This window comes from Hyposmocoma kahamanoa, unplaced genomic scaffold (genome assembly GCF_003589595.1).
Source record: "Hyposmocoma kahamanoa isolate Upper Pololo Valley unplaced genomic scaffold, ASM358959v1 128, whole genome shotgun sequence".
Taxonomy (NCBI): Eukaryota; Metazoa; Arthropoda; class Insecta; order Lepidoptera; family Cosmopterigidae; genus Hyposmocoma; species Hyposmocoma kahamanoa.
In genome coordinates, this window is record NW_020653456.1 from 718,032 (window position 1) to 741,425 (window position 23,394).

Genomic DNA, 23,394 nt, shown 5'->3' on the forward strand with positions numbered 1-23,394 from the left:
ATAATAAAATAGTAAGCAAATACGCAAAGCTCAAGGATGAAGTGTCTAGAATTTGGCGACAAGAAAATGTATAATATTCTAAATGTTCTTTCCACAACAGGCATTATTCCCAACCGTCTTTTCCATAGCTTCAAATTATTAGGTTGTAACCTGCGGGGACTCATTTTTATTTATAGAATTTAATCCGTTTTACGTGCTAGTATTTAAGCTTTTATTGTACCTTACCTGTATATTATGAAAATAAAATAGATTAAAAATAAATACAAACCAATCTATCCGCTCACTTTGAAGTTGTTTATTTTTTTGAAATGACAGACCCAGGCATTAAAAACTTTATGGTTTGCTAGAGTAGTTACCGAAATAGCAATTAATATTAATTCTTTTACCTGTTATAACTTCGATATCCGATAAATCGGTATAAAATCATCACCGGCACCTCTATGTGTGGTATGCGTCTACGGCTGCTGTATCGCGTGAGCGGATATTAAAGTATATTATCGTGCAATTATTTAGCGTAATTACTACACGTCGCTTTGTACACCATTACTTACATATTGCCTAGAAGTTTGGGGCGCAACAAGAATAACTCATATTATACCACTTGAACGAGCACAAAGAGCGATTCTGAAAGTAATGCTTAATAAGCCATTTAGGTACCTCACAATCCAACTGTACCGTGAAACTCAGTTAGTGAGTGTTAGACGATTGTACGTACTTAGTGCAATTGGTAACACGCACCTTCATGCACGAAACGGTATTGAATGCAACAAATCACCAAACTTTAATAAAACGTAGGATTTTTACTATACCAGTGAAGGCAACGAGAACCGTTTTTGCGGGTCGTTTTCCCACGTTTATGTTCCCTTTTATGTATAATAAAATTCTAAGACTGTACGATTCTAGACACCTATCGGTACACGAAGTCAACAAAAACATTAAAGCAGGAGCTATGACATACGATGGCAGAGAGTCGTTACTTGTTCCTTTTTTATATATAATAGAGCGTGGTGTGTCTGTAAACAATTAATAATGCAGTTGTTTTTTATCCTCATAGTATTTTTGGTATAATATTTTAGATTATTTTGCTCATATTGTATTTACAGGCGGCAGCACATCAAGCTACATATCTTCATCATCATCACGGATCTTGTTCCATTGCACTGGAGGAGACACTTGAACAAAAGTACTTAGTTTGGTGTCACAGTCACGAAAAATTTTTCTCACGACTTCATCGTAACACGAAAGAACGCAAATAAGCATTTTTCCGGAAGCAGATAACACATCAATTACACACGTACCATTACGCCTATGGCGTAGGCCAAGATAATAGAGGCTACGCAACTTGAAGCGCTACGCTACCTAAAAGAAGTATTCCTGTTTCGAATCAGTCATTTCATACACGCCCGGTTTATTCCCGGTTTTTTGTCCATACAAATTACACTTCCAAAATGTCCCTCAACGAAATACTTCAGCGCCCCGATCCAGATTTCAGTGGGTCCCGAGCCGTCGCGCGGTGCGGACGTCGAAAATGCGACGATGCGTTCACTAATCTTCATATACATCGTGGCGGTGGTGCGTTGTGAATATGATTTTAAGAGTGATTTTGTAAGACACGTGCGCCATACTGGCAGGACCCTCATAAGGCATGGGAGGTCCCGAGTGCACCTCACGAGGTTCCACAGGACTCGGGAGCTGATCGCGCAAAACATAGAAGCCGAGAAGGGTACTGAATTAGGTAATTTGTTTGATATATATTTTGACAAAGGTTCTTGATTTCTTTTTCTATTCTACGGACTTTCGCTTTCTTTAACTAAGTTTTTAAGCTTTTTCTAACTAAGAAGATAAATAAAAAATGTGAGTAAAAACAATTGTATTTAACGAAAAACTGTCTTCCAAGTTTTAAATAAATTAGACCTTAAAAATATTTGGTAATAAAATTTACTTAGCCAACTTCTTTATCAAACTACGGCAACACAAAGTTATGTTACACACAAAATAGGTAAAACTAATATGATATTAAGTTATGGACTATTTCTTTCACCATCTACAACTGTTGAATGTTTATTTTTGGTTTAAATACAATTAAACTAAATTGTTCTTCAAAATGCTTAAATCCTTTTAAATAAAAGATTTCCTAAGTTTAAAACTTACATTAGAAGTACTTTAATTTTAAAAATACTATTAAAAAATTAAAGATTACGTATTAGATAAAGAGAAAGACGACATGAGTCTAGATTACACACAAATATGATTCAAAGTATATTCCTAGAGTTTGCTCGTTCTTCTCAGGGAAGTCAGCACAGTGAACGAGCAGTAGCTTAAAAAATCACGTTTTCAAGTCTAAAATTTTAACTATGAAATAAATCATTATTTGACTTTGAATAATAAATACTATTGTATCCCTAAACATTTTTTTTTTCAAAATTAATATATTTTTTAAAAGATGATTAATTCTGTTTTACGTCGATTTGTAGTAATTAAAATATACAGCCTGCCCTGTCAATTAACGATGACAGAAATAGTCTCAACAAACGTCGTCATAAAAGTAAATTACGACTCATCTACTCGAAAATACTAGGAAATCTCAGTCTTATATCTTATTATTATATAAAGTAGAAGTTATGTAAAAAATTGTTTTGGCCGAAATTATAAGTCAGGTCATTAATTAGGAAACGAACGATACGTCAGTAGGCGTTTAACACCTGGATCTGACGGTTCTTGAAATAATATTTCCACAAATAGCTTGATTTACTTAATACGTAACTCCGTGGTAAACCCTGTAATCAAATTAGTTGCAATCGTGATATATTTAATAATGGCCTTTCGGCATTCAAACACTTTCTCAAAAGATTGCACTATTCTAATTTCGGGATGCTTTGTCCATTTAAACACGGATTTACCAATATGTTGCTCATGCTTGTTTATAAATAATTTTGTTAATCTGTTTTTTTGTAAATGTTGAAATAAAAATACGACCTGCTCTATTTATTCAATCTTTACGACGTGAATGTTAAATACAAATTTATTAAAAATGACATCAATTCGTCATTTCACAACAGATAGCCGGATGTTAGGCAATATAACACAATAGACAAACTATTGTTTCATTTGACAAGTTATTGTATGCAATTGAAAATAATAACAAATTTCAACAATACTATTTATTTATACTTCTAAAGATATTTAATGGAACGCTAATAATTGTGAATTTTTCATTGGAAAAAAAACCGACCACAAACATTTTATATTTTCTTTTCTGGTCGTCATTCATGGTGTCGATGATTTGTTAATTACATGTAATATGTCAAGTAAAAAAAAAAATAAGTAATCTGTGATAGCCAAATCGAATACGAGACCTCGAGAATATACCCGTTCAAACAAAAGAAGAATTTTCAAAATCGGTGCACAATTGATGGAGAAATTGGTGAGTACAATAAATATAATGGTGAATAAATTTGAAGATTTCCTCCAATTTGCACGGGATCCCCTCATCAGATTCTGAGTTGGTGACAATGGACCACCACGAGAGTGCACCCTTTCAAGCAAAAAAAAAAAAATTCAAAATCGGTTCACAATTGACGGAGATATCTGTAAACATATTATATACAGCCGAACGTATAACCTAATCCGTTTTTTTGAAATCGGCTAAAAAATGGTGGAATATGATAATAATCTTAGAATAATTACGCATAGAATGATAATTTCATATCAAACGAACTGTCACAAGTGAGGCAAAAATCAAATTCACGTAGGCTAGTTTTAGTAGTAGGTTAATTTTCGGTTTTAGTGAATATTTATATAAAAATACAAGTTGAAACGCGTTACTTCCTTGTGGAATGTGATGTTAGTATCTATTTTATGTTTGTCTGACGTATTTTTACACTCATTTACCGCACATTTCGTCATTTTTAGCTAAAATTCATGATCTGTTCGCGGTGCAAGTTGACCTTGAGCACTGAAGGCCCGCCCGCTCGTGTAGGCCCTTTTGGCGCGCTTCAGTTTGCCTCACTTAGCGTGTGCGGATTAGGTTTCTATGCGTTATTATTCTAAGATAATAATAAATAATGTTCGTATGTACTACTGGATACCTATACCAGAACGTTTCATGAAAAGAAAAGACGATTGAAGTCATTCTTTTTTCAAATGAAATGTTATGTTAGGTATACTTGGCCAGAGCTTCATACGATACATTTAAATTATAATTTAATGGAGAAAAAATAATCACTTTTATTGTTTTTTGATTTCATCAAACGTTCTGATATATGTGGCAAGTGATTCGTTAGAAAATTTTTTATCGTAATTAAATTTGAAAACTTCGATACAATATATATTTTCTTTCAATAACACACACACTGTGAAACTCTGTACCACGGGTGCAATGGACACACAAATATGTCTATTTGAAGTACAGTCGCGTGCAATAAAATGTATACGTTCACTTATTTTCAAAAATATGTAACCTTGTGCTGTTTTCAAAAATATGTAATCACGATATCGTTTTAAAAATTGTATACTTTTATTTCAAATAAAAGTGAACAAACTACAACCTGTGAAAAGTATACACTCCTGGTGTTAAATACATGTATCCATATCATTTTCACAAATATTTATACATAATTTTTTCATTTAAAATGTAAACAATTTGGATGGTCATTTTATCATAAATATGTATCCACTTTTAAAACTACGAAATTTGTTACACTTTAGTAATCTTTGCTTCGTCTTCAAAAATATGTATACACAATGTAGTTACAATATAATGTAAACATACGTCCCGGTTGCAAACTTTTTGTGTGTATTTAGCTAGCTCGGGCGGCAACAATGTCAGTGTTATTCGGTTAAACTACCCTCAATTTTTTTTGTTGGCATTCATAAGTGAAATGAACTGTACGCTATATAACATTTGTGTATGTGGTACAGCGCAAGTGATATAAGTATTTTCCGAGTTATCGAAATAAATTAATTGCGGACACCATGAGTAATACTCGTAATAATTATATTGTGCCTTATCGTGTAAGTTCACATGAAAAGCATAAAATTATAATTTTGAAAGAGCAGGGGCGCTCACTTACGGATATTGCCAATGAAATAGGAATAACAGTAAATATTTTAAGAGTATTATATCGATACTATAGCGAACATAAGTTCTGCCTCAATAAAATTAAAAATATAATAGAAATAAGTTTTATTACCATATTATCGTTCAATAAAAATAAAACTGTGTAAATATAATATAATGTATAAATATAAAATTAAAATTTTTTTATTTGTGTGTTTTTTCGGTATCTGTGCGATATATTATTATTCGTTATACCGGGTGGATAAAAACGACGATCCCAGCCAAAAGTCTCATTTTAAAAACCTTACATACACGCGTTTTATTTGGTATAAATGTAAAATCAAAGCACTTGTAAAATTGTCATCAAAATGGTGATTTTATGCATTTCGACAACCCTAACGCAGTCGATTGATGTAGTACGTATTTCAAACGTTTAATTGGCATGAACTCTATGCAGATATCTTTACAATTGACACATCTTGTTCCATTTCTCCGCCTCCTTCCGTTGACCCACCTATAAACCGGCTAAACATCAGTGGATCATGTTTCGTCTCAAATAGCTGTTGACTAGGGTTAACTTGTGATCGGTATCATAATAATAAGGTTGTTTCTTTATTTCGCATTTAGTCGGTTCGATTCCCGGATGAGACAAGCAACTATTAAACATCTTTAAATCCTATCTAATATAATATTTGAAGATATATAACGCATACGCTCATAGCCCTGCGCTAGAGAAACTCTGTACAACATCCAATGTAGACCATACAAATATTTCTCCAGGCCCGGGAATTGAACCCTCTGCGTGGCAGTCCAGCATGGTAACCGTACGGCCACGGAGACAATTATCTAGAATAATATATCTGATAATGCTTTCAAAATAAGAGTAGTAAATAACTCTAAACGGTAACTCTGTGCAGGACGGGGGTGGGGGTCGTCGCGGAGGACGCTTGCACTTTTAAACTTACCTTACTACCAAAATACACATCTAAAAAGTGTCAGATATACTACGAAAACTTAAACGTTTATTTTTTTTTTAATTTAAAAAGTCATGTATCAACAGTTATTGTTCATGTAGTTAGTAATTTAGTTCTGGGTTGTTGTTAGTATTTTAGAAGTTACCCTGAATATATTACATAATATTGATAAATAATGATGTAACGAAGGCAGTTAAAGTGGATAAGCATAATTTTGAGGTCTGTTTTTATTATTAAACAGACTTTCTTTATAAAACCCACCTCATTAAATTACTGACGTACTTATTAAATCCATGTGTGCTCATGTGATATTAAAAAAAAAGCATGGTACACCTGGTTTAATCTGTTAAAGCGCAATTTGCCGAACACAGTGAAACTACACTTATTTGTACACGTCAAATTCTATAAAACGTGTATTTTTCACAAGTACATAAATTATTAATTATTTATTTACCTAAAAACAAGCTTATTACAATATAAGTAATTCACAGAATATTCGTGTTGTGTAGTGCTGAGTTTATTGCCTGACAGTCTAGACTATTTCGGTTCTTAACGGTTAGTTATCAACAGAAAGAAAGAAAGAAAGAAAAAAAATTACCATTGGATAAAATACAAAATATAAAAGTTACATAATAAAAACTGGCAAAACTCAGTTTATTGTGGTGAGACATGTGAAAACACCTCCTTGCGCAGGTTTCCAGTGAATCCGAATAAATAATAAAGACGATCTCACCTCGTCCGTAAAATTAACAGTAACAGTAAAATGTAGTTGTTGTAGAGCTCGTTGTGAAGTACTGCCATCTTATATTGCTGTAGACATCTGATTAAATACTAGAAGATCAAAGATTTAAAGATGTTTAATAGTTGCTTGTCTCATCCGGGAATTGAATCGACTAAATGCGAAATAAAGAAACAACCTGTGTTATTATAATACCGATCAAAAGTGCCAATTATGAGAATTATTTTTTTTTTAAGTAACATAGTATCTTTAACTGCCTATGTGGCCGAACGGTTACCATGCCGGACTGCCACGCAGAGGTCCCAGGTGCGATTTCCGAGAAATATTTGTATGACCTACATTTATTTCTCTCGTGAGTTTGGGTGTAATTTGTGGTTGTGTATGTGTGTGTCCATGGCACGCGCGACACAGGGTTTCCCTAGTGCGGGGCTATGTTGAGTGAGTGCGTTATTATTATTATTATTATCTTAAAATAAAATATCAGTTGAATGCAGCATTACTTACTTTTAGAAATAATAAATAATTTTTAAAAAATCTTCGTGACATAAAATATGATACCTAAAATATTTAAACTTATCCCGTCATGTACAGTCGCGTGCAATAAAATATATACGTTCACTTATTTTCGAAAATATGTAAACATTAGATATTTCAAAAATATGTAACCTTGTGCTGTTTTCAAAAATATGTAATCACGACAGCGTTTTAAAAATTGTATACTTTTATTTCAGAGAAAAGTAAACCAACTACAATCATTGAAAATTATACACTCCTAGTGCTTTTTTCATCGTAAGAATTAAAGAACAATTTTTAACATAAGAACCCTCAAAACCATGAAGGAAAGTGATAGTTTGTAACATTTTAGCGCTATCTCATGAATTTTTGTTCAGTACTACCTTTATACCTTTTTCATTTTTGACGCAAATGAGCGATATATACATATCGCCACGTCACGCTAGCACACCAAGCTACACAATGACGTATCTAGTTCCGTTGCAGTGTTGTTACAATTTTGTACGACTATGTTTATGATAAGAAAATTGTACCTTTTTTCAATTCTAAAATAAAAAATGTGTCGTGACTTTAGGCGCTGCGTAAACGGCCGGTTGCTTCTATACAACGCGTTGTATAGAAGCAACCGGCAACGGCAACTAGAGCGAATTTTCATGCAATTAAGTGACATTTTCCACTAAGCGACTAGCCGCGAAGGACCACAGCGGGTGTCGCGGCTACGTCAATGGGTCAGAGTGGTGACTTGTAGCAGAATCGTGATATTGCATCGCTACACTTGAGATTTATAGGCAACTGCATTGATGCGAACGCGTGACTGCATCGATAGAAACGCGCAATTGCATCGATACAAACGCGCGATTGCATCGATACAAACGCGCGATTGCATCGATACAAAAGCGCAATTGCATCGATACAAACGCGCCAAGTGTAACGTGTAGCTTACAATCGTATGTAAAAGGTTCTAATGATGAGCATCTGGTTATCATCGACTCACTGCGAACCGCACGCGTTCCGCTCGCGACAAAGCACGTACACCCTATGAGTACTAAGTTGAAAAGTCACCCACGACCAGCCGTCCGCGACTTACCGCTTAGTGGAAAATGCGTGTAATATAAACTGGACACAGTCGCCGGTTGCCGCAACCGCAATTTGTATGAAAATAGAATATTCGCCTCGAATTGCCGGTTGCTTGTATCCTACACAAGACACATGTTAACGCGGCGCCCTTAGAATAATAACGCATAGAATGATAGTTTCATATCAAACGAACTGTCACAAGTGAGGCAAAAATCAAATTCATGTAGGCTAGTTTTAGTAGTAGGCTAATTTTCGGTTTTAGTGAATATTTATATAAAAATACAAGTTGAAACGCGTTACTTCCTTGTGGAATGTGATGTTAGTATCTATTTTATGTTTGTGTGACGTATTTTTACACTCATTTACCGCACATTTCGTCATTTTTGGCTAAACTTCTTGATCTGTTCGCGGTGCAAGTTGACCTTGAGCACTGAAGGCCCGCCCGCTCGTGTAGGCCTTTTGGGAGCGCTTCAATTTGCCTCACTTAGCGTGTGCGGACTAGGTTTCTATGCGTTATTATTCTAAGGCGGCGCCTTAGAGAAAATATCTCACACGTGATTTCTTATTATTTTTATTATGATATTAATATGATAACATGACTATTATAATTATTATTATTACTAAGCAAGGGTGTTACAGGTCTTGCTTCAACAAAAATGGTAAAAAGAAATGTTTTCGCGATTGTTACACATAGAAAATGACACTACTTTCTTCGGATCTATATCGCGTATATTTGTTTTTTTAAACAAACCAACGTTTCGGGCCCTTTACAGGTCCCATGGTCACGGATGACTGAGAGGGTAAAGTTATCAACCAGTTAGTAAGAAAACTTAGAACAAGGTCGGCTACGCATTAATTCGCTTTACCAAAATTTAACAATCAAAGGATCCATTTTTTCTTCCATACAACTTGGGCCCAAAGATACCTCAAGTACTGTCATAAATTTTTATTAAAAAAATAAAATGGAATTTAAATTTTTATAGAATTGATATTAAATTATTTTTATTTGAAATTACTCCACTAGTTTGTTATAATTATTAATACAAAGATCGAACACTCAGAAAGAATTCCTTCGATCCGGCCGGATTCGATCCGACGTCTTCTAGCATACCGTGCCAGACGCTATACCAACTAAGCCACGGAACGAACCAGCGGACCTCACGAATTTTTCTATGTGCTTGTAGTAGAGTAGTAGAATAATGGTATTATATTATTACAATATTTACTATGCTTGGCTAAAAGACTATGACCCAAGCTGTTAAAACATTTAAATGTCACTTATTGACACGGTTGACACGTTAACGTCATAGACTTTTTTGTACCTATGGGTCCATTGACTTACAATTATATGGACGTCGGGTCTGCGCTAAAAAGTGTCCGAACTTATAGGGCGTTAAAATCGTATACAGAGCGTCATTCACGCTTTAGTCTTCGTTTGTTCGACTGACAGCGAAGCAAGTAAAATTAGACAGTACTGCGATGACATTACAATTTAAATTCAACGTTTTAGCTTTTTCATATTCCTTTACATGTCACTACGTTCAAATAGGTTGACTTGGGACATTTTTTTCGTGGTTTTTGTATTAGACCCGTTGTCCATTTATTTGTAAGTCAAATGTATGGGTCGTTTGATTGGCGCGTCTGGAGCATTACTATTTATGTTTTTGATATATTCATCACTTTAGGCCATTTTTCACGGGCATTCTCTCTATTTCTATTTCTTTAACAGCCACTAGCCTTGGGCCAGTGTTAGTTTCGGGCGTTGTCTCGATCGAACCAGATTATTTAGCTGCATAGAAACCTGTCATATAGCGACAATGTATGTTTCGTCGAACGCAGTATCATTTATTCATAAATAATTGTAGAACTACCTTTTTGAGCAATTTCTCTTTAAATTAAAAAAATATTTTGTTTTATTTATTTATTATATTCTTTTTGTTTTTTTTTGTTTTATTTATTATATTTATTTAATTTTGGTTAATGATTACTTTATTAAGTAATTTTAGATTTTTTTTCACATAACTTTAGTAGCAGTAGAGATTCGTGTGAAAGAGTTCGTCCTAGGGAAGTACTACCACCTTATCTATTTCTGCCAAATAGCAGTAATGTCAGTATTACTGTGTTCCTGTTTTGAAGGGTATGGGTGTTGAATTACAGGCACATGAGACTTGTCAACTAAGGTCTCAGTGCGACGGGCGCAGTGGCAGTGCCCCTCAGATCTTTGAGATTTAAAGCTCTGAGTGGCACTGCAACTGTTACAAACAGGCGTGTAGCTTACCATCTGGCGCAAGACTTGGTCGTCCTGTCACTTGAGAGTATAAAAAAAATTACAATTGGTCCAAAGATGAAGGGATCCTTTGTAATGATCAGCTCCAGTCGGTTTGAGTGAGCATGAGACTGGTTTGTGGGTGAGTTCTGGTTGACCCGATGCTGCGTGTAAAATTTGTAAGCGAGGAGAAGGAAGGGCGCCTTACACACAACGAAAATAAGTTTCAAATAGAAATAACCAGAAGCTTTATTTTAAATTTACTATGGTTACATGTTACAGTTACATTTAATAGGAGTGTATAGATATGCTTACTGTTCTTATTAGTTACATAGAAAAGTTTAACTTTAAATATACTTAGAGCTAATACACTACACTAAGAGTTTTGAAAGTACATGAGTGACACGTGGACACTTCACTTATACGTCATTGACCTGGAGTTTACTGGATGTACATTTAAATTACATACCAGACCCGCTGCGAAGACCTTCCTGCAGTAGCATTCAGAATGGTATTGGAGCTTTTATTAACAAAGCTCAAAAAGCACTTGGTACGACTCAACAAAGAAACAGTCTTTTTCCACATGACGCCCTGAAAACTGTCCGTGCGAGATTACACAAATATGCCCGGAGCACTATACATACTTGACAGTCCTATAAGAATACTAAATGCGTTGTTACATTGTACGCTCAGTTGAATATAGCCTCGTTTCCTTTCGACTTTCAGAGGGAGGTATTATCGGCTCTATATATATAATTTGAGATTCAGGTAAATATGGTCTGCTTACCAATCTCTGGCAAAAAATAAGAAAGGAATATTACGTTCCATTTCTGAACACGTCTCCTTAAAGATTTAACAACAGAAATTTTCAAGTTAACAAGAAAAATAAGAGTTATATTCAAGTTTTAAAAGTTAACTCCGTTGTAAGTGGACGACGTTTCAAGTTTATAGTGCGAAGTTTAATCGGAACCTAGTTTATAACTTAAGAACAGATAAATTCAGACTTAAGCATTGGATTAAGACCAACTTGAATTTAAAAACAATGTGATTTTTAATTGGTAATGAAATAATATTATTATTATATACACATTATTATTATTATTATTACAGTTTATTATTACGCTAATAAGTTTGTTATAATTAATAGGTAATACAAAGATTGAACACAAGGTCCTTTCAGGACTCGAACCAATCTTTCAGCGTCTTTGCTAAACCAAGGCCACTTCTCTATCAACTGCGCTGCAGACTTAAAGTTTCTCTATGTGTTTCTTATAGATCTTTTTTTCATACAATTTGTTTTTATTTTATACTCAACGGCTTAGTAGCAAAGGTTAAGAACTTTGGATTCGATTGCAGTCTTAGACTAATTAAACAGACTTTGTAACAGATAAACGTAGCGAGGAAAGATGAAGAAAGACGCTTGTATCTCCAAATGCGCAACGGCTTTTATTAACGTAGTTGTAAAAGTCAAAGTCAAAGTCAAAATATTTATTGCTTTCCTGTGTTACGTAATGTTCTTAAAATTAAATAATCTCAGTACAGAGTACTAAAAAACCGACCTTAAAAGTACTTTTACAGGTAATTACCAAGTTTATTGAAATCGGTTACCGGAAAGTGCGCAAACCCGGATTCATCCCCTAGTTCGCCACTATACGGGACTTGACACAGGAGATAATAAAAATCTGTTCTCACTACTCCAAGTATATTGACAGAGAAAAACGCCTTGAATTGGAGAATAGCAAAATCAACCATTAAAATAATTGCTCCTTATAATTAAATTAAGGCGCTATTTATAAAAATGAATTTTCATGCGTGAACAGCCACCCTTGGAGGTGGATGATTTTCTTCAAAATGAAATGGGACCACTATGGAGACACCCTCTTTCCAACAAAAAAAGAATCATGAAAATCGGTTCACTAATACCGGAGTTATCGCTTAACATACATAAAAAAAAACATACAGTCGAATTGAGAACCTCCTCCTTTTTTGAAGTCGGTTAAATAGTATCAACATGACCCTGTTAGGGCGCCGCAATTAAAAAATATACAATAATTAAAATTAAAGAAATAAAGGAACATAATAATAAAGTATTTTTAAACAATGATAATAATAACATAACATGATGCTTTTGATGCAGAATGGTACAAAAAGGAGTAGGTTGATAGTCATTCTTCAAAAAACTGTAGTAACATTTTTCTATTAAATTTGATATATCCTTAGAAATTCTGTTGTAAATTTTAACAGCCATTACATAAGGTCCCTGATGGTACAATTGTAATTTCGACGTAGGTAGTGCTAATCTATTTTTATGTCTAAGGTTCAATGGGCGGTTATAGGTGTTTTTCTCTTGAGTGAAACATTGTTGATATTTTTTGACAAATTTACTTATTTCAAAAATGTATAAGGATGGTAAAGTAAGACTTTTTAATTTTATGAAGTGCGGTTTACAACTTTCCATTGGGTCGATATTTACTAGTATACTAACACATTTCTTCTGTAAAGTGAATAACTTCAACGCATCAGTGCTGTTTCCCCACAAGGTGATACCATAACTCAACCAACAATGAGCATAAGCATAGTAGACTCTTGTTGCTGCGTTCTTTAATTGTAACAATGCGTAGGTAAATCTACAGAGCTCGCTAGATATATTTTGGATGTGTTGTTTCCAATTTATATTTGTATCAATGGTTATTCCGAGCAAATTGAACGTGTTCACTATTTCAACTGGAGTCATTGACTTACAAATAAATGGACGACGGGTCTAATACAAAAACCACGGAAAAAATGTCCCAAGTCAACCTATTTAAACGTAGTGACATGTAAAGGAATATGAAAAAGCTAAAACGTTAAATTTAAATTGTAATTTCATCGCAGTACTGTCTAATTTTGCTTGCTGTCAGTCGAACAAACTAAGACTAAAGCGTGAATGACGCTCTGTATACGATTTTAACGCCCTATAAGTTCGGACACTTTTTAGCGCGGACCCGACATCCATATAATTGTAAGTCAATGACTGGAGTATTATTAATTTTAAAATTTATATGTAATGGAGTCTTCTGATATGGTCTAAATTGTATTAATTTAGTTTTTGTGTAGTTTATAACCAGATTGTGATCTCTTGGCCAGCTATTTACATAATTAAAAATGTCATTAATACTTTCATTCAAATCTGATGTTGTATGATCGACATAGGAGACGTAACGCGCTATCACAGTGTTAACTAAATTACCATTTAAGTTGCAACAGGAAATTGCTTTTTATCGAATCATAGGGCCTATGAGTGACATTCCAGTACTTCCACCGGGTGGGATACTTGGATCAAAGCCCATAGAATCGTCGTTCTTGGTCGTCAGCTGCCGCTTCCACCGGGTGGGACGGTGAGCTAACATCGAGGATGAGCGCGATGACGTCTTCTATGTCGATCATACAACTACGTCAATAAAAGCCTTTGCGCATTTGGAGATTCAAGCGTCTTTATTCACCCTTCCTTTGCTTCGTGTACCTATTACATCATTCTTTTTTACAAAATGTACGCGACCTAGAAATTAAAGCTATAAATGCCGCCATAGCATTTTCAACTTCTTCTTTTTTAATTCGTTTGCCTATTAAACGTGAAATCCCTTGTGAATTACGCACTACTCCATTTGAAAGGCCACGCTCTGTGACACTTACATTTATTATTTTTTTGTGTAAATAATAAAGTCGGACAGCCATCAAACTAAGCAATCAACTGTCTACTCCATACCTGTTTCTGCCGCCAAAACGTCTTCGCGTTCCGGTCTTTTCCATTTTACCATTAAGAAAAAGGATAGCGTGCAACTTATGTGATGATTCTGATCTCCTCCATCGTGATCCCACCTGTTTTTAGCCGATTTACTGGTTCCTGGCACTTTTAAAATTTTAAATCCTTCTCGAATCCACTTTTCCATCACCATTTTTACGTTCGTTCGTTCCATCGCTACTTTCATCAAAATTCTTAAATGGAGATGACGTGCCCATCAAATTTAATGCAAATCGTCATCCTCATTTAATTCTAATAACTTCACGTCATTTACTTTTATATTATATATAAATATAGAATATACATTCTACAGAATATATTTCGGTGAGTGTGTCCATGAGCTCCATCAGCTCATCCCGTCCGCTCTTTTTACCATCGGACGTCCAGACATACGGCGGGATGTCATCCTTACTTGGTTGATATTCCCTTCAGACGTACTAAGCGCTTTTCGTCAGGAATTCCCTGCGTACGACTGTGTTTCCGAGCTCATACAATGCGAGTATCTTTAAACTGCAACTGAATAGGCATCTTCAGGGCGAACTCGTTCCATCGTAGATCCTATCTTTGTCCATTTAATTTAACAAAAAATATATGTAGATCCTTTTGGGTTAAGTATTGTGTTTTAGTCTGGATTGTGTGGTAGTAGGGAGTGTTTTATATAACTGCCGCCGTAGCCGAACGGTTACCATGTCTGCCATACAGAGGTTTCGGGTTCTAGATTTATTTCTCTCGTGAGTTTGGGTGTGATTTGTGGTTGTCTGTGTGTGTATCCATTACACCCGCGATTATTATTATTATATGTTATATTTTTATATCACTTTATTTGTCACAGTCTTTCGATTTCGTCTTTTAAAATGAATGTGGAGCGAGCTTTTCAATTCCTTTCGTTAAGGCTAGGCTACATGTGTTTAAATATTCGGCTGGTACCAGATGTGTAAGAGAGGTTACACATGGGGACTTTTACAGCGTTGCAAACGCGATGCAGTCGTCAATTGTCTACCTTTACCCACGTGCGATTGCATCGATACAAAAAGCGCGATTGCGTCGCTGCACTTGGAATTAATAAGCGATTGCATCGATGCAGTCGCGCGTTTGCATCAATGCAATCGCGAATGGGTAACCACACTAAATCCCTTCGATTTATTATTGGATTGATATTTAAGGAAATTTCCATGTAATATCAATTAAAACCAGCATTTTGTAACAAATCCAACTTAAAGTTCTCCGTTTGTCATTGACTCACTGAAGTTTGTGTCAAGTATCAAGTTTCGACGTGATATACATGTATTGTTTCGGAGTAAACCATATCTGATGGATGGAGCGGCGTCCGCCATGTATAAACTTTCCGTTCCAGTTTAGTCCAAAATATTCTATTCTATTATTTCAAAAGATCCGATTTAAGCTGAAAAATATTGACTTGAATCAAGATACTTTATGGAATCAGTCACAACATGATTAAACTTATTATTTAATCAGGATGCTGTTCCAAATTAAATCCAGTAAAGATTCTTCTGTAAAACGTAGCAACGCGAGTGCATCGTGAAATTAGACGAATGTGTAGTCGCGCACATACAAATCGCGCTGCTACGATTGTATGGTGTCACCACACTTATTGTCTTATACCGTGTTTATAAGAAACTTGTATTATGCTACGACACGAACGACATCATGAGCACATTTGCAAATAAATGGGAGTACCTAACTCTGGGGCGGTGGATAATGGTACCTGGGCACAGTGACTTTAACCTATATATACTAAAATCCAAACTTATATTATAAATGCAAAGTAACTTTGTCTATTGCGTTTTCGCGCCTAAACCGCTGCACCAATTTTAATGAATTTTGATATAGAGATAGATGGAACTTAGAAGAAAACAGACTACTTTTAGTCTTAAAAATAAATCTGAAATAGGGGATGAAAAGTAGCTACTAACTAACTACTCAGTAGTAGCAGCGGACGCAGTACTGTGAGCATTACGTAAGGGTGCTGGTGAAATTACAGGCAAATGGGACTTGTCCAATTATGTCTCAGGGTGACGGGTGCAGTAGGAGTGCCCCTAAGATATTTACGATCTAAAGCTTTGAATGGCACTTGTTCGTCCCGTCACTTGATATTATAATAAAATAAAAAATATATGATACACGACATCTTGTTTAAATCAATCACATGGTTTTTTTCAGTTTTGCTTTCGGATTAGGGAGCAGACGCCTACGCGATCAATCCGTAAATAATGATACGGGTGAGCTCTATAAACCCCGAATTGTTTCGGACATAACCATAAAACTGTTATGTTCCTGTGACACGAAAATATCTCATACAGCTTGATATTATAATGGGTATGCAGAAAAACTCCAAAAAACTCTTTTCCCTTTCATTGACTAGAATAGTATTGACTATCGAACACTGCAGAAAAGTGACTTGTTGGTTTTCTATCGGATACATTTCGGAGAGTGTGCGCCGGAACTTTTTCAATGCAGTTCCACACTCTCCTCTCGTCCTTTGATCGACTAAAAAGTCCGGAAATCGATGATAAGCAATGGTCGGAATAGGGTGTTGCAAGTAAGCAGACAAATGTCTACATAATATAAAGATACAAGGACTAACATGTAGTGGTTGCGACCACCAAATATTAATAACTTTTTTTGAATTCCGGATTTTCGGAAACGTGGTATTTTACTGCATCGTAAGATAAAACTACTCACATAGGGAGATGCCAGACGGACGTTGCGTAGTCGCAACTGCGTCCTACTACATATAAATCAGAACGACATGCCACCCGGTGCGTTGAAACAGCGCGCGTCAGCGGACATCTCATGTGGAACTCAGTCCGTTGAAATCGACACAGTTGCGACGACACAATGCCGACGCGACGTCCGTGTGGAATCTCCCTTAGGACGCTTAAGTTGGATTGTAAAGTAATTCTAGGAACGTAAAAAAATAGTACCTGTTATTTTCTGTAACCACTTTTCTTATTATGAAGTCCTGGTACTTTTGTTTAAACTTCTTTAGGAACCCGTGCACGGTAGTGAGATACAATTTATCTGTAATACATAAAACAAATATATACATAAAAATCTCGCCTGTCACCCATTCAGGGGTAGGCAGAGACCTCCACTCGATACGTTCATTATATAGTATTTGTAAATAAATACAAGTTTTAATGACGAATGACTTACGTCACAAAGCACATAAATATGAAATAAATATACAATCTCTTTAGTTCTATGTTTAAGACTTAAAACAACAGTAAATTTAAAAAAAAATGGAAAAGTAAAAAGCACTAGTGGGAAAATTCCAACTTTCGGCACGATTTGTAGTGCGAAAAATACCACGTTTTGACTGTATTAAAAACATTATTTTAACTGATGCGAATATTATTATATGTTGAGTGTGTGCGTTATTATTATTATTATTTATTATTATTATGTATTATAGTTATCTACGACTTATTATATAATAATATTCTGCATCTGTTTTCTGAAAAACATTTCATATTCATATTTCATTTATTTATTGCAACCATGTGGTTGACATAGAGAACATTTAATTATGCCGGATATATGGGTACCGCGACATAATAAACATTTAAATTATTTAATTATTCTAAACAAAAAATCTAATATAAAATTCAGTAAACAAAATCAACTAAAATTAATCATTGAAATTAATTCACTTCACATTATCATATTGATTATTAATTACACTTTAAGTATTATTATTCTCAGTTAATTTATTGTTGTATTTTGTTTATTATTAAATATATCAAACCATTTTAAGAACTCTTGCAACGAATAGAAGCTTTTTAATAATAAAAATTCTTTAAATGTCTAAATTTTTCTATATTGTTTTCGGTTTTAATATGTGCTGGTATTTAATATTATAAGTTTTTTACTGCCATTGCAAAGATGCCAGTGTGAATTATATTTAATTGAGACGTAACGTTATTTCTAATATATATAAGAAAGTAAGAGTGAGTACTTTTTCTTTGATGAGGTATGAGCGACAACTTGTTGTCTCCTCTATGTTAATAAATACAATTAAGGGCTATTCAAAAATGCCTATATTAATAAGCATTTTTTCGACAAATGCGTGCAACCTCGCTGAGATTTTGGCCATGCGTGAGTCAATCAGAAAGCAAGGATTTTATTTTCAAAAACTCTGATACAGCTCCCGCCTGCACGTTCGAAAAGATAAAAACTGAATTTCAATTGTTGTCGACAATCAAACGTTCACAAAGGCTATCTGAAAAGCAACATCGGGACGTAGGTTTCGTGTAATTTGTGCCTGTGTGTTGTGCTGTTGATTACTGTTGTAGTGAATATTGATGTATTATTTATACAGGGGGTCTCACGATCATGGGGCATGGAGGGAATGTACTTTTAATATTGTTTATAGGATATTTTCCTGTACGGTGACACAATTATGTCGCCTGGTGGTAAGCGACACACTTGTCCATAACAGTTGAAGTGCCACTCAGAGCTTTAAATCGCAAAGATCTGAGGGGCACTGCTACTGTGCCCGTTTCACCGTGGTACATAAGTTGACAAGTCCCATGTGCCTTCACCAGCAAAATAATATTACAAAAAAACTTACATGTTATATTTAATATGAAACAGGAATTAATTGCTATCCACGGCCATTTACGTAATAATATATATAAATATAAAATAAAATTTTATTTTTAAAAGTAAATAATACTGCGTTCCAATGGCGATCCATATAACTCGATTCACACCGGCTTGCCAAAATTTTCCACGTATCATAAAATACTACATTTTGTGCTTAATTTTACGTGTAGAATAATTAACCAGTGAAATAAAATGTACTAGTATTTTGTGTGCTAGTAAGTTTGTTAAGGTAAGTGTTTTGTCTTTTGCTCCGGTTTTACTAAAGACAGTTTTCACGCCTCGCTACAGCTGCATTCAAAAACTTAAGAAGTTGCCTGCCTCATCTCCCTCGAATCGAATAAAAATTAAAAAAAAATTTAAAAAAAAATGTATTTTACAGTCAGCAGGTCTTGTGATCAGACCTGTAAAGTGCCCGAAACGTTGGTTTGTTAGTAAAAAACAAATAACGAGATAAAAACGAGATTCAGATCGCGATACCGGATTCATCCCCTAGTTTGCCACTGAGATATCCTCTTTCCAACAAAAAAAGAATCATGAAAATCCGAATACCGAAATTATCACGTAACACACATCCAAAAAAAAAGACAGTCGAATTAAGAGCCTCCACCTTTTTTCGAAGTCGGCACCCTCTAAGGAGATGAATCCGGTTTTGCGCACTTTCGGGTAACCAATTTCAATAAAACTTGGCAAATAGATGTAATTCCTACGAACTTTTGAGGTCTGTCTATAGAATTATCTCCCAGAACCTATTCGTCGATCCCCTTCTCTTGATTGCTTGAAACGTCGTGTTAAGGATCATTTCCTTAACTACTAAGTCTTTTTTTTTTTTTTCATTCATTTTATTTTCTTTTGCTATTTATTTTATTTTCCTATAAAAGGATTTAAGTATTCTTATTATATATATACGAGTATATATATAATATTATTATTATTATTTGTGTATTTATTTTAATAATGTTTATATTTACTTCATTGATGAGTAGTGTATTTATTTAAAACCACTTTCGTTACAAGATATTCTTTGGTTGCACCCCCATTCCAACTGTTAAATTTCTAGCCTAAGGTTGCCTGGAAGAGATTGCTAATTAGCAATAGGCCGCCTGTTGTATATTATCTTACACTGTGATACTTACATTACTGTTCTGTTTTGTCATTGTTTTTTAGTCTACTGAGATTATATTCAATTTAATTTCCACAACTCACCTCCTAAATCAAACCTGGCCTTGAAATACCTCACCTTAAGAAGTTATTCACTAAATGGGATGTAAGGAGGAAGATTGACGATACAGACTAAAAAAGCAAGCGGTAAAGTTGATCAAGGCGAACTTACTGCGACTAAATTGAGGACGTCTTAAAAGAAAGGCCAGGTCAAGAGTTCTCTATCCGATGAGCGTGTATGAAAGCACTAAAGCGTGTTGATGAGGCGAAAGATATGTGTCAGAATCATAGCAAGTTGAAGGCTGTTGTCTTTATTTCGCTCGATGGGAAAAGGGCACATGCTTATGTTATATTATATTTATTTTATGCCATATTTATTTAGCTGTGGTAGCTTAGTGGTTTGATCTTCCTATGAGCTTTTGAAATATATGTGCGAAATTGAACAACAAACCGCACCTGAGGATGTGGGTTATATTTTTCTGTATCTAATGGAGCAATAAACATATTTGATGTAATTTTGCTTATACCATTGTTCCACGAGAGATACGATTTCGAAATTTCATTATAAAGCGAGGTAAGTAATTTTACAACGCATTTAACATCTTAAAATCTTCAACAATAATCATAAGGTTCAAATTTTTATTGAATTTATTTATTTTTATGTGAAATTACTCCTTTCTCATAGATAGTTAGTCGTTGAAAAACCAAGTAAACTTTTTAGTCGTAGCGCCATCTATGAGAGAGGAGTCATTTTACATAAAAATAAATGAATATGAATTAAATAAAAATTTAAATAGCGACATCTTTAATCATAAGGTGTTTGATTTTTCTTCAAAAAGAAAAACTTCAGTAACACGTTGTTTTATAATTCATTATAACTTGGAAAAGTGCAATTCAAATATAACAAATTGTGAATAGATAGAACATTGTTTCAGTTACCCTTCGATGTAGGTTACATAGAACTGCCATAAGAAAGTTTCAATTTTAACAGCCCTGAAAGGTAGTTTAGAAAGTTATGCCGTTCTTTCATGGGGGGTGCGACTTTCTGTATTACCTTAGTTAAATAAAGAAACAGCTAAATTACAATAATAATAGTGCTGGACACTCACACCAACTACCTGATCTCTAACTGGAAAATTCCTGAGTGTCAGAGAAACGAAATAAACTAGGAGGCATTATCCAGAGCACGCAAACCAGAATCAATTTAGAAAAGTCCGTTTCTCAAATTGGTTTTACTGGTCGAACCTGAAAAATCTTTAAAAAATCTTATTACACTTAGAGGTTAGTACGACAGCCGATCTTTTAGTTTTTAACCGACTTTAAAAAAGGAAGAGGTTCTCATTACAAGTACGTTTTTTTTTTGTATGTTACGCGTCTTCTCCGACATTTGTGAACCCATTTCTATGATTATTTTTTACTGAAAGGGGGGCACCTCAGGGTGGCAAATTAGGGGCTGAATCAGGTTTATTGAATTTCACCCACTTTCGGTTAACCGATTTCAATAAGTAATACTTGGCAAATTGATAAAATTCCACAATCTCTTGAGGTCAATTTTTCTTAGTAAAAGCTTATAATTTTATTTTTCTTTATAATACTACTGCATCAATTTCTCGCCAATCACTTTGCCTCTCCAGCCTTGAAAGCAATAGCTTTAAAACCAATTGTTAACTGCACGAAACTATGAAATAAATACGCGCATACAGTCATGCACTAACCTGTGGTTAGTGACGCGAAAGCTGTAATTATTAACATAGTTTCCCTGTCATCGTAGCTGAATATTGAACCGTATAAATAACCTCGTTTATTCTCAAATTGTATCAGGTTATAACATCGTTATGTACAAAAATATCTGTAGTTACGTAGTTTATTAAAACCGTACACCGTTAAGGTCGACACCCATTAGCCGGATGGCATGATAAGAAATGCTTCGGCATTCCTAATTATGCCGCCGTATACTTAAGCATGCCGAAGTATACCGTCGCGACATCGGGCTCGCGTCTTACCTCTCTTCGGGACCCCGATTCAGAACTCTCCGATATTTTAACCAAATCGTTTGATCGAATATCGTTATTGTATCTAAGGGCGCTTTCTGAGGTATTCAGAAAATTTGAGTTAAACATTTATATATCGTTATCCAACAGCCTTTACGGAGTTAGCCAGTGAAATAGATTATAAGAAAAATGAAAATTCTTTTATATACATTTTTATGATTTAAAAGGCCTAAAATATAGGAATGCATTAGTCTTCCATTTAAATAAATTAATAAAATTGAATACAATTCAGATTTTATTTAAAGTAATAAGAGATTTCCATTTTATAACAGAACGTTCGGTAACTTCCACTCGATAACTGAGTAACGTTTGTAACATTTGCCGGTCGAGAAGTTCGAGTGATCGTACGGGTGTGACGTCATTTCGGTTCGGTTTCGAATACGACAGTTTGACGTTCGATTCGGGTGTTGTGAATAAAAACGAAAAGAAATCGTACGATATCGAATCGAATCTGTCGACAACTGAGTTACCGTAAGGCTCTGAATCGACCCCCAGAACACGTAACGTTGCAAGCTCGACCCCAAGTCTGCTAATTCAACTGCCATTGTAATTTTCTGATACTAAGCTCTTCAATGACATGATGCATCGATGACGTAGTTTACTATTTATCTGGTTTCTTGATGTAGAACGAGCTCAATGCAGCATGATCATGTATTTTAAGAAAATGAGGTCTTGTACTGAACAATTGTTCAACTTGCCTCGGTGAGAAAATTGTATATTACCAGCATAGTATTAAAAAAACATAAAACTTTAGCATATAATCATAGTATCAGACAGAAAAGAAGGCAAGATCTTGTAATACCAATTCCAAGTACCAACACTGTATTTGCAGATAGGCAATACGACAAACGTGCTGCCAACATATACAATACTTTAAATATTTATTGAGTGAATGAATACCATTCCACTGATTCAATAGAGTGCTATTGATACTCGACTGCCATTGCAACTAGATTTTAGCAGAGTAACAAATATTGTCATAATAATAATAATTTATTGAGACAATTGCATGCTATCTTAAAATTAGGTAACATTTGTTACACAAGGAACATATTAAGATAAGGTTCAACTTTAGCGTCCGTACTTATTTTAAATAAAACTGTATGACAGTCGCTGCGTCTTCCTCCGGATTTAGTTACAAACATTG

The 23,394-nt window shown here is 34.6% G+C and overlaps 1 protein-coding gene across 1 annotated transcript in view; it reads left to right on the forward strand.

The window, feature by feature from the left end:
• The first annotated feature begins 1,536 nt into the window (after positions 1-1,536).
• LOC113240237 (probable G-protein coupled receptor 158) overlaps positions 1,537-23,394 on the forward strand; it is a 382,545-nt gene continuing 360,687 nt past the window's right edge. The window contains exon 1 of the mRNA XM_026477487.1: positions 1,537-1,735. Coding sequence (XP_026333272.1) covers positions 1,537-1,735 — 199 coding nt within the window. The remainder of the gene's footprint in view (positions 1,736-23,394) is intronic.